The sequence below is a fragment of the Chaetodon auriga genome, chromosome 7, assembly GCF_051107435.1.
Source record: "Chaetodon auriga isolate fChaAug3 chromosome 7, fChaAug3.hap1, whole genome shotgun sequence".
Taxonomy (NCBI): Eukaryota; Metazoa; Chordata; class Actinopteri; order Chaetodontiformes; family Chaetodontidae; genus Chaetodon; species Chaetodon auriga.
The window spans coordinates 302,829-314,728 of record NC_135080.1 but is presented as its reverse complement, the minus strand read 5'-3'; the positions used below and the strand labels follow the sequence as shown (position 1 = coordinate 314,728).

Here is an 11,900-nt window from a genome sequence, read left to right as displayed (position 1 = left end):
TGCCAGCCATGACACCTGCGCTGACTTTTCAGGACAGGGACAGACTAGAGAAGAGGACAAAACGTCCAGTGAAGCCACATGATGTAAATAAAATAAAAGCAATAAATGAGAAGATTTGTTTTCCTTCAGTGTTGAAGTGAATTGCCTCTAAATTTCTATTCAGTCGTTTTTCTGAAGACGCCTCAGGTGTGTCCTGCAGGTGTGTAAATGTGTCTTCTTCTTCTTCTTCTTCTTCTTCTTCTTCTTCTTCTTCTTCTTCTTCTCTTTTTTAAATGTGATATGTACCACTTATTGTTTTTACTGTATTTTTGTTTTGTTCGTGTTGCTGCTGCTGAAAAGTCTCCACCTGATCTTCAGTGTTGAGTTCACACACGCTGTATCTACAGAGGAAGAACTGTTTCCAGGTTTTATTTCAGGTCTGGACTGATGGACGGACGTCTGGCGGTCTGACGTCCTGTTTGTCCTCACAGGAAGACACTATATTTTCTGGTGCAGAATGACTGAGGCTCAGCACATGGAGGAAGTTAAAGTTTAGTCATGTGATTTGTCACATGGCTGTGTCATTTTGTATCTCAGCTGAATTGACTGTCTGTGTGTGTCTGCTGTGTTTTCTATCAGCTTGTAGCATGACTTCATAACGGCCTTGTTAGCAGCAGCGACGTCTGCTCTGAAACACTGTCAATAAAGTTATTTTGAGACGAAACCTTGGTGATGGTTCCTGGTGTCTCTGCTCACTTTGAGGAAGTATGAAGAAGACATTAATGACTCTGACTGAACTTTACACTTCATGGCTTCAGTCTGATCTGAAGTCAGTCAAACACAAGATTTAAAGAGCTCGTCTTAAATCCTGTGACTTCACAAAGCTTAAACTTAGAAACAGCTCCTGTTCGCTTTCTTTTCATCTGTTTTCTGTTCAAGTCTTAAATTGACCCTTTTTGATCTGTAAATTATTCTGTTTTTTCATGACTGAATTAAAGGAGATGAATACACGAACGAGCTCGTAAAGCAGCTTAGCGCTGACCTCAGACCTGCTGTGGACGTGAGAGTTTAAAGGAACCTGAAGAATCTGCTTTTACTCCAGAAGCTTCAGTTTAAAATGAAATCCACAGTAGAAACTCATCAAATATCTCAGTTTTCTTGGAAAGATAATCTGGACCCTCTGGGTGGTAGTCATGTGACCATCGTGCTGGAGAATTCTCATTCTTCCTCTTATTTTTCCATTTTGAATGTCTCATAGCATCTGTCTCCTTCATTTTTCCTTTTCTGTTCATCTTCATCGTTTCATTGGGATTATTTCAATAGATGGACTTTTCCTCTTTTTTCTGTGATCACATTTTCTTTCATGTGCTATTGTTGTTTGGGGGTGGGATGAGTGAAGGATGACCTTTGACCTGCCGTGCCGTGATTGGCTCCACAGCGCCCCCTCCGGCCGACAGAAACTTTCCCTGCTGTTGTTACTTCCTGTTTTGTCCGGAGCAGAACCTCCTCTGCCCTCCTAGTCCTTCTCTGTTGTCTTCTGTCTCCTTTTTGGACAAAACTGTCTTGTCTTCAGCTCGTCGTCTCCCCTCCATCACCTGGACAGAGACATTACCACCAGCTAGCGTTCAACCTCAGCGGGAGTACCTGGATTCAGTGTCCGGGACACAGAGCAGGGAGCCGGGGTGAGTTCACACGAGCAGCCGGTGTTTGCTGGTTCTTCTGCTCCGGGTCCTGATGGATTTTACATAGACTGTTTGTCCTAAAACCACAAACAATGCGCTCTCTGGTGCTAATGCTAATTAGACTCTGTGCTAATTAGCCTGCTCTGCTAACAGGTCATTTGAATGGGGGAAGGCTGCTCGCTGTTTTGACCTCCGACATGATCTGCGCCGCTTAAAGTGCCTGTTTTTTAAAGGGACTTTGGTTCACTCACTTCAAGCTAAAGGTGCTAATTTACAGATTAGCTCGCCTCGGTTAAACCGGGTTTAAGTGTAGTTTGAGTTGACTGAATGGAGTTTTAAATGGGCTAAACCGGTTTAAAGTATTGACCTCACAGAGCTGAACTTGTTCTCGATTCGTTTCCTTTCTGGTGTTTGGACCTGGTTGTGAATCCAGTTTGACTTTGGTTCAGTAAGTTTTTGAGCGTACCTTAGTTTGGCCTGGTTTCCACAGAAGGTTGAATTCAGCTGCTAAATGTAGACTAAGTTTAGTTACACCTGGGCTGAAGTCAGTCCTGTGTTAGACTGTGCTGAACTGGGTTAAACGCGTGTTGTGAACTGGGTTTTCTCGGGTCCAGGTAGATTTAAAGCTCAGTTCTGAATCATAAGTGCCTTTGTTGGTGTTAAATTCCGGTCTGCTTTTGTTTTTGAGTTCAGTTGGACTTGTAGTCTGGACTGGCTTACAAAGCGGTTGATTTCATTCAGTCTCTTTAAAACCAGCTTTAAACATAGTTTGAGTCTGGTTAAATTGAGTTTAAATCGATCCCTGAGTCCGCTCTGGTGAACTAGTTCTCTGTTAAATTGGGTTCTAAATGTGTTTATGGGGGGTCTAGAAGCAAGCAGTCCTGGGCTAAATCCAGTTCTTGATTTAAGTGTCCTTACTGGTGTCTCTAGCTGGTCTAAATTTCGTTTGGACTTTTGGTTGATTGGGCTTTGAATGTAGTTTGAGCAGACTTTCCGACAGACTTAAATTTGGCCAGTCTCCAGTTTAAAACTGGTTTAAATGAAGTTCTCTGCTAAAGCTGCACTGGTGAACTAGTCCTGTATTAAACTGGGTTACAGATGTAGTCTCTCCCGTTTTAGTGAGGGCTGGTTTAAGCTCATTTGTTGATTTAAGTGGTCCTCATTGTTTATTTCTCTTTCAAATACTGGTTTTCTTTGGTTTTGGTTTAATGGGTTTTGAATTTAGTCTGACCTGACTTACAGAGGGGGTTGACTTTAGTCAGGCTCTGGTTTAAAACTCGTTTGAATGTAGTCAGTCCTGGTCTTTTCTGTCCTTGTGACCACAGTTGGTGTTGGTTCTGAAGTCTGTGGTTTTCATTGGCCTTTGATGCAGTTAGCCCAGGTCTAGTAGGGGATTCGTCCCAGGTTTAGCTCATGATGGCAGAGCTCCACCAGACTCCCACTTCACTCTGCTGCTGCCGTAAATCCCTGCCAGTCTCTGGGCCTCGGTGTGTCGGGGACTCCAGCCGGCCTTCAGCAAGTCCAGGTCCTGGGTCCCCACGATGCCCCCTGGTGGACGTGGCCTCAGCATCCAACTTCCGCTGCTTCCAGCTGCAACATTTCCACCTGGACTTGAGGCTGAACTTTGCTGTGAAGGAGATGAGTGGCTGGTTGGTTCTGGACCTTGTCCCGGTCCAGCCAGGGATCCATACCCTGGTCCTGGACTCCCATTCCTCCCTCCTCATCCACTCCATTGACTGTAAGGTTCCTGGGTCTGGACAGGAGGATCCCCTCTCCCTCACGTACCGGGTGGACCCGTTCACAGACTACGGCTCCTCACTGAACATCAGCCTGCCAACATCAGCGGTGAAACCAGGCCGACTGATCCAGATCACGGTCCGTTACACGACCACAGATGGACCAGCGGTAAGGACACCAGAATACTAGGACAGCAACTAACAATTATTTAATTAGTGTTAAATCTGCTGATAATTTGCCCTTGATTAATCATTTAGTCTGTAAAACTGTTGTGATAAGTTCAGTTTGGCAGAAACCTCAAGCAGAACCAGACCCTGGGTGAGTGAGAGAGAGAACATACAGTACAATGATGTACTTCACTGTACCTAAATGCAGAGCCAGTGTCTGCCTCCAGCACTGAGACTGGACGGTGGATCCTCAGGAGAGGAGCCTGACAGCTAAAGGCTCTGGCTCCAGTTCTGCTTTTGGAGACTTTAGGAACCAGAAGTAAGAATGCGTTCTGGAACGCAGTGTTTTAGTGGGGTAATAAGGTACAATGAGCTCTTTAAGATAAGATGGTGCCTGAGCAGTCAGGGCTCGTCGGTAAGGAGGAAGATTCTAAATTCTAAAATGATGTTTGTCTGTTTGTGTAGATCTGGTGGTTGGACTCTGAGCTGACCTGTGGTCAGTCTCGTCCTCTGGTCTTCACTCAGGGTCACTCGGTGTGTAATCGCTCCTTCTTCCCCTGCTTCGACACACCTGCTGTCAAGAGCACATACACCGCTACTGTGAGGGTGAGCGGTGACCTTTGACCCTCACACACACACACACACACACACACACACACACACACACACACACACACACACACACACAGCTGATACTTCCACTTTGTTTTGTTTTCATCTTAAAACTGTGATTATTATAAAAGGACACAGAGACAATTCTACACTGTATGAACAGGCACAAGTTCACCGACATAAAGCTAAAGTACACGGAAGCTTGTGCAGAAGAGATGAAGCTAAAAGCGTCTCCTGAAAACTCAGGACAAAAGAAACAGAACTGCAGTAAGTAAAAATTAAAAAAAAAAAAAAAATTTTGGGTGGATGATATATTTGTATTAGTACGCAAGAGAAATAAAGAAAGCTGAGTACCTGCAGAGACACTAAAAAGAATTTACACATCTTTAATCAGATCTTTGGGATCTTTGCTACTAAAGATCAACCAGACAACCACAACATCCAGAAACTCTGCTGACATCTCTGGACCCGAGCTCATCTAACGTCATTTCTCTTCTTCTTCCTCCTCACCATCTTCTTCTTCTGCAGGTTCCAGACGGAGTGACGGTTCTGATGAGTGCGTCTCAGAGCTCATACTCTAAACAGGACCGGATCTTCCAGTTCTCCATGGAGTTTCCTGTCCCGTCCTACTTGGTGGCGTTGGTGGCCGGAGAGCTACAGCACGTGGACGTCGGCCCGCGGTCAGTCTCTGGATCCACGTTCTGTTCATTTCTGTGGATGAGATCATGAGATGAGTTCATCTCAGCTGCTTCGTTTCTGCTTCTTAGCTCATTTTCATTGTGAACTTCAGCCACATCGCTGCTGCACACGTCTTCATCCGTCTTCATCACAGCCTTTACTTCCAGAAACAAGATCAAATCTCACATTTTAGTGGCTGCTGTGGCCATCGGTGTTCAGATATCAGATCCGGTTGTGACAGCTCAGTCACCTGACAGCGTACCTGTTCAGGTGACAGGTGTGCAGCTGCCAAAGTGCAACAGGTCAAACACATCAATCAACGTATGAAGAAGAGAGGTGATTGGCTGCTGATTGACCAATCAGGGGCTTTAGTGTGATTCTGCAGTTAGTAAGAAAGCTGAAACTTGATCTGCTCGTTTGTTTCATTTTAATTTGTCAACAGAAACGATCAAACATGAGGTGATCATTCTCGTCTCGTTGTTGTCGGTCGTCAGCGAGGTTTTTTTTGTCCTGCTTTCCAGGAGTCGCGTGTGGGCGGAGCCATGCCTGTTGTCCTGCGCAGTGAATAAACTAGGGGGCAGCGTGGAGCGCTGGCTGGGAGTCGCCGAGGACCTGTTTGGACCTTACCTGTGGGGCAGGTGAGTCCAGGAGGCGATTCAAACATCAGCTGATTCAACGTGACCAAGACTAACGACACCGACTGGCCCTCAGGTGTGACATCGTGTTCCTCCCCCCCTCCTTCCCCATCGTCGCCATGGAGAACCCCTGCCTCACCTTCATCATCGCTTCCATTCTGGAGAGCAGCGAGTTCCTGCTGATCGACGTCATCCATGAGATCGCCCACGGCTGGTTCGGCAACGCCGTCACCAACGCCACGTGGGAGGAGATGTGGCTGAGCGAAGGCTTGGCCACCTACGCCCAGCGCAGGATCACTACTGAGGCCTACGGTAAGAGTACTGCTACTGCTACTGCTACTGAGGCCTACGGTAAGAGTACTGCTACTGCTACTGCTACTGAGGCCTACGGTAAGAGTACTGCTACTGCTACTGCTACTGAGGCCTACGGTAAGAGTACTGCGACTGCTACTGCTACTGAGGCCTACGGTAAGAGTACTGCTACTGCTACTGCTACTGAGGCCTACGGTAAGAGTACTGCTACTGCTACTGCTACTGAGGCCTACGGTAAGAGTACTGCTACTGCTACTGCTACTGAGGCCTACGGTAAGAGTACTTCTACTGCTACTGCTACTGAGGCCTACGGTAAGAGTACTGCTACTGCTACTGCTACTGAGGCCTACGGTAAGAGTACTGCTACTGCTACTGCTACTGAGGGCTACGGTAAGGGTACTGTTACTGCTACTGCTACTGAGGGCTACGGTAAGAGTACTGCTACTGCTACTGCTACTGAGGGCTACGGTAAGAGTACTGCTACTGCTACTGAGGGCTACGGTAAGAGTACTGCTACTGCTACTGAGGGCTACGGTAAGGGTACTGTTACTGCTACTGCTACTGAGGGCTACGGTAAGAGTACTGCTACTGCTACTGCTACTGAGGGCTACAGTAAGAGTACTGCTACTGCTACTGCTACTGAGGGCTACGGTAAGAGTACTGCTACTGCTACTGCTACTGAGGCCTACGGTAAGAGTACTGCTACTGCTACTGCTACTGAGGCCTACGGTAAGAGTACTGCTACTGCTACTGCTACTGAGGGCTACGGTAAGAGTACTGCTACTGCTACTGCTACTGAGGCTTACGGTAAGAGTACTGCTACTGCTACTGCTACTGAGGGCTACGGTAAGAGTACTGCTACTGCTACTGCTACTGCTACCGAGGGCTACGGTAAGAGTACTGCTACTGCTACTGCTACTGAGGGCTACGGTAAGAGTACTGCTACTGCTACTGCTACTGCTACTGAGGCCCACAGTAAGAGTACTGTTACTGCTGCTGCTACTGCTACTACTACTGCTACTACTACTACTGAGGACTACGGTAAGAGTACTGCTGCTGCTGCTACTACTACTACTACTACTACTAGTGGCCCGTGGTGAAAGTACTGGTACTACTTTCAGTGAGTTTTCTGTGTCGTCGTTCCAGTGGTGTCAGTACTGCTGTGACAGTTCATTTTAAGGTTTTTTCACCTCACGAAGTCTTAATGAAGTTGATGATTCATCACAATGAGCTTAATAAATTACTGTTCATTATTTCTGCTTTAATTATTCCTTAACGTCCCTTTAAAAATACGATGGATCATGTGATGAACGAGGAAATTTGATGGTTAAACAAAAAGGTGTCCACATTTTTCTGGCCATGTGATGTTACTGTTGGCATTACCACAACATACTGTACACGTACAGTACTGCACAGTAGTACTGGATGAAGTGTAGTCATTTGTCCTCGTCCTCGTCTTCAGGTGAGGCGTTCACCTGTCTGGAGACTGCCGTCCGATTGGACGCCCTCCACAGACAGCTGCGTCTCCTTGGAGACAACAACCCTGTGAGCAAACTGCAGGTCAAGTTTGAGCCAGGTAACACACACACACACACACACACACACACACACACGCACACACACACACACACACACACACACGACGCTCATACAGGTGAGTTTACATCACTGTGATCCTCTGTCTGGTCTCCAGGTGTGAACCCCAGCTGTCTGATGAATCTGTTTACCTACGAGAAAGGTTTCTGTTTCGTGTCGTACCTGTCGCAGCTGAGCGGAGACGTCAGACGCTTCGACTGTTTCCTCAGGGTCAGCACACACACACACACACACACACACACACACACACGCACACACACACACATTAGGACGTCCCTCCTTTCTGAAGACGAAGCTCTGCCGTCAGGTTCAGGTCGGCTCAGCCTGCCTCGTGTGGTCGTCCACCTCCGGTCAAACTCTGAATCATTTCCTGTTTGCTGTCGCTTCTGTCCGTTAGCTTCACCGCTAACGTCATGTCTCACAAACAAGACGAGCACCGAAACTAACCAGTTTTCATTTTTCATTCACTTCTTGATGACGTTTACAACATCGGATGCTTCACAATATTCAAACAGGAAATGACACGATGGTGTGTGTGTGTGTGTGTGTGTGTGTGTGTGTGTGTGTGTGTTTTCAGGATTATATCTCTCAGTTTAAGTTTAAGAGTGTGGTGGCTCAGGACCTCATCGACTACTTCCTGGGTTATTTCCCCGAGCTGAAGGACGCCGCTGTGGCCCAGAGAGAAGGTGAGACTGTGGAGACTCAACCAAGCGTCTTCACACATGCAGCCAAATACTGCGTTACTTACATCTCAGACTTATGGAGTATCTGGTTTGATTATGAATAAGAAGTACTCAGATCATTTACTGAAGTAGAGCTAAAATTACTGTAGTCTAAAAATATTCTGTTACGAGTGAAAAGTCCTGCATTCAAAATGTTTCTCGAGTACCAACATATTAGCAGCAAAATGTACTGGAAGTATCAAAAGTAAAAGTACTTGCATTTTGTATTTATGACTAACAGATACACATAAGAGCATTTTAATGTTGTAGTTTGACAGGAGAGAGCAGGTTTTACATACTTTATGTACTAGTGGGTAGATCATAGTACTGCATCAGATCAGCATATCCTTTATTTATATGGAAAGTACAAGTACCTTGAAGTTGACTTAAGTATTTGCACTTAAGTAAGTAGTTCTTGAGTAAACGTACTACATAACAACAGATGGTCTAAAGTGTGTATGTTTGCACTTCAGGTGTAATCCGTGTCAGACTGAGGCTGTGACATCACTTCCTGTTTGTGTGTCAGGTCTGGAGTTCGAGCGCTGGATGAGCGGCTGTGGACCTCCTCTGTATGAGCCCGACCTGTCAGCAGGGGGCGCTCTGACCCGGCCCGTTCAGGATCTGTGTGACCTGTGGAGGAGCGGCGACGCCCCCGACCTGCAGACGGTGTCGACCTTTGACCTCTCAGCCTGGAGCACCTTTCAGATTGTCCTGTTCCTCGACCGCATGCTTGACCTCTCCCCTCTGCCACACGGTACGATGTCATACTGGTACAGGTACTGATATACTGATACTGATACTGATACAAATACTGAAAAAAATACTGATACTGATACAAATACTGAAAAAAATACTGATACTGATACAAATACTGATACTGGTACTAATACTGGTGGAGGTAGAGGAGCAGATGAGGAGGTGGAGTTGAAGGAGGAGATGAGGAGGTGGAGGAGCAGATGAGGAGGTGGAGTTGAAGGAGGAGATGAGGAGGTGGAGGAGCAGATGAGGAGGTGGAGTTGAAGGAGGAGATGAGGAGGTGGAGGAGCAGATGAGGAGGTGGAGTTGAAGGAGGAGATGAGGAGGTGGAGGAGCAGATGAGGAGGTGGAGGTGGCTGCAGCTCCTGGATGTCTGAAACTAACTGAGGTTACGACCAAATTAGAAATCACGTTTTAACGGTGATGTCAGAGCGTGACATCTTGAGTGAGCGAGTCACTGGCAGGTGTGACCAATAGGTGAGCTGTCAGGTGACACTGAGGTCAGTCCATGTGACAGGTTCTCTGAGGAACGTCTGTTCTTTACAACCCGGTTCTGTCACAGGGTTGTGAAGGCAGCGTCACTGAACACATTCAGCTTTACCTGTGGCTTACCTGTGGCTTACCTGTCCTCTCCAGGTGTGATGGCAGGTCTGTCAGGTTGCTACTCGTCTCTGTTTGATGGTCTGAATGCTGAGGTTCAGATCCGCTGGCTGCAGATGGTGGTGAGGAACAGCTTCTACCCTGAACTGCCACGAGTCCGAGCCTTCCTCCACAAGCATGTGAGTAACTGTACATCGGAGTATTATTGTAGTATCTTGTGATGTCATTGTGGTATTATCTGTCCATCAGACGTCACTGTTTTGTGCTTTGAAACATCTGTAGTTTGAGTTTCAGAGAATCTTTTGACGGAGCATCATTGAACCTTTACATGTTTTCTCTTTGTGATGTCTTTCTGGTTCATACTGGTACTGGTACTGGTACTGGTACTGGTACTCATACTGGTACTGGCACTGATACTGGTACTAGTACTGGTACTGATACTCATACTGGTACTCATACTGGTATTCATGACAGGTCTGTCAGGTGTGATTTTGATAGTTTGGGTTTGTTTCCTCAGAGACGTCTGTCTGAAGATCACACCTGTCGTCACACCTGTCGGCCATGTTTAACGTTCAGTCTTTCCTCCTCGCAGACGTCCAGGATGTACACCATGCCGCTTTACGACGACCTGGTTGCCGGGGTGATGAAGTGCTTTGCCGTGGAGATTTTCAACCAGACTCAGCGGCGCCTGCATCCAAACCTCAGACGGACGTTACAGCAGATCCTGTTCCAGACCAGCGCCGCCCCGACCAATCAGAACGGCTCTGCTCTGTCCATTGTACCTCCCTCCCCTTCCGCCTCCCCACAGCCGCAGCCCGGCCCCACAGCAACCGCCCCCGCTGCTGCCGGGACAACCGCCCCCATCGCTCTGCGGGACGTCAACGTCTCGGCGTGAAGTCCGCCTTGCTACGATTGGTCGGTCGTTACAGGTAAAGATGAGGGAACGTGGAGGCGGGACAATGTACTCCTCAGACTAAACACGTGAGCACAAGTTGAAAGTTTGAACACTGTGATGACGAAAACTCCGCCTCTGTACGACGGGAAGTTCACTCCACAGAGTCCAGGTGGTGGAGGGTCGGAGGTGAAAGGTCACGGCTCAGGACTGCTGCTTCATGATGAATCCTGTGACCTTTAGTCAGCTGATCAGCTGCTCAAACTGTGGCTGGCGGCCCGGAGACGGCTCTCTCTGATTGGATGTCAGTGGACCCAGAAGATCTAAAGATTTTTATCCTTCGGTGCAATTTGACGATAACTTGAAATAACTCGTTTTCACAGTCGAATCTGTTTGGCGGTGACATCAGCGTGCCTCTTCGTTGCTCTTCATCATCCTCTCTGGTTCAGTTCTGCCGCACAGACGAAACGTTCGGAAGCTTAAACGTGAAGTTAGAAAGTCAAGTTCGACTGAACATTCAGACCTGAAAATATGAGATGAAAATTGGTGTCATGGATGTTTATGAGTTTCTCTGTTCGCTCTGAAACAAAAAAGTAAGTGAAACCGAAGAAAACAGGAAGTAGAATCATCAGAGGTTTGAGTCAACTGTCGTCAAAAGAATTTCATTTATTAATCAACGAATTCCAGTTTGATCAGTTTCATTCAGTGACGCCTCAACAACACTTCTAAAGTCAAGCTTTTTATGCTGAAGGTCGGACTTTTATTGTGGAGGAGTGATGCTGCAGGAAGTGTCGGTGTCATTCAGTGACTCATGATCATCGACTGTCATCTTGAGCTCTTCCTGCCAGAATATTCTCCGACATAAAGACTGTGTGATGATGATGATGATGATTCCACCTGCAGCCTCTGACACCTGTTACACACCTGTGGCTCAGGTGTGTGCCTTGTTTTAAAGCGTCCTGTCCTTCATTAAACAAACCGCTGCTTTAACAACTGACCAACATGTAGCTGAAATGAAAAGAGGCACAGAAATATCTTAAACTCTACCTCCTGATTCTCACAAACCTGCAGACGAGGACTCGGGGCGGCACTGGACACTTTCACTGTCATGTGACGCATTTAAACCAGCAGACTTCCACCAGAGGCCTTACTGCTGCGTTCACTGCAGCTGGGAACTGAGAGCTCTGCTCGTCTGCCTCGTCTTCATCCCTTTAATGTCGATTTTGACTCATTTTACCTTCAGTCAGCAGCAATAAAAACAGACTTTTAACAGATTTTTACTGATTCGATTTTTACTCTGAATACAACTGAGAAAAAGGAAAAGTGGAAAATATCTGCAGAAGGAGGCGAATCCTGTCTTTGTTAAAGCTGCTGTGATTCACAATGTTTGACTGACATTAATCAGTTGATCCTGATCAGCACTGGATCCCTTTTTTCTGGTCTGGATTGAATCTGTTCCCAGCTGTCCCTGAACGCCTCTTCACAGAAACTTTGTAATGAACCTTGATGAAAAATAAACACCTGAAACAACA

At 46.8% G+C, this 11,900-nt stretch overlaps 1 protein-coding gene across 1 annotated transcript; it reads left to right on the top strand.

Moving 5' to 3' along the window:
* The first annotated feature begins 1,450 nt into the window (after window positions 1–1,450).
* Window positions 1,451–11,900, top strand: rnpepl1 (arginyl aminopeptidase like 1). The gene is made up of 11 exons (XM_076735900.1): window positions 1,451–3,566; window positions 4,031–4,171; window positions 4,706–4,857; window positions 5,377–5,493; window positions 5,567–5,802; window positions 7,265–7,378; window positions 7,496–7,608; window positions 7,976–8,084; window positions 8,647–8,874; window positions 9,513–9,655; window positions 10,069–11,900. Exons 1-11 carry the CDS (start codon window positions 3,075–3,077, stop codon window positions 10,369–10,371), a joined length of 2,148 nt encoding a protein of 715 aa, XP_076592015.1. The 5' UTR covers window positions 1,451–3,074; the 3' UTR covers window positions 10,372–11,900.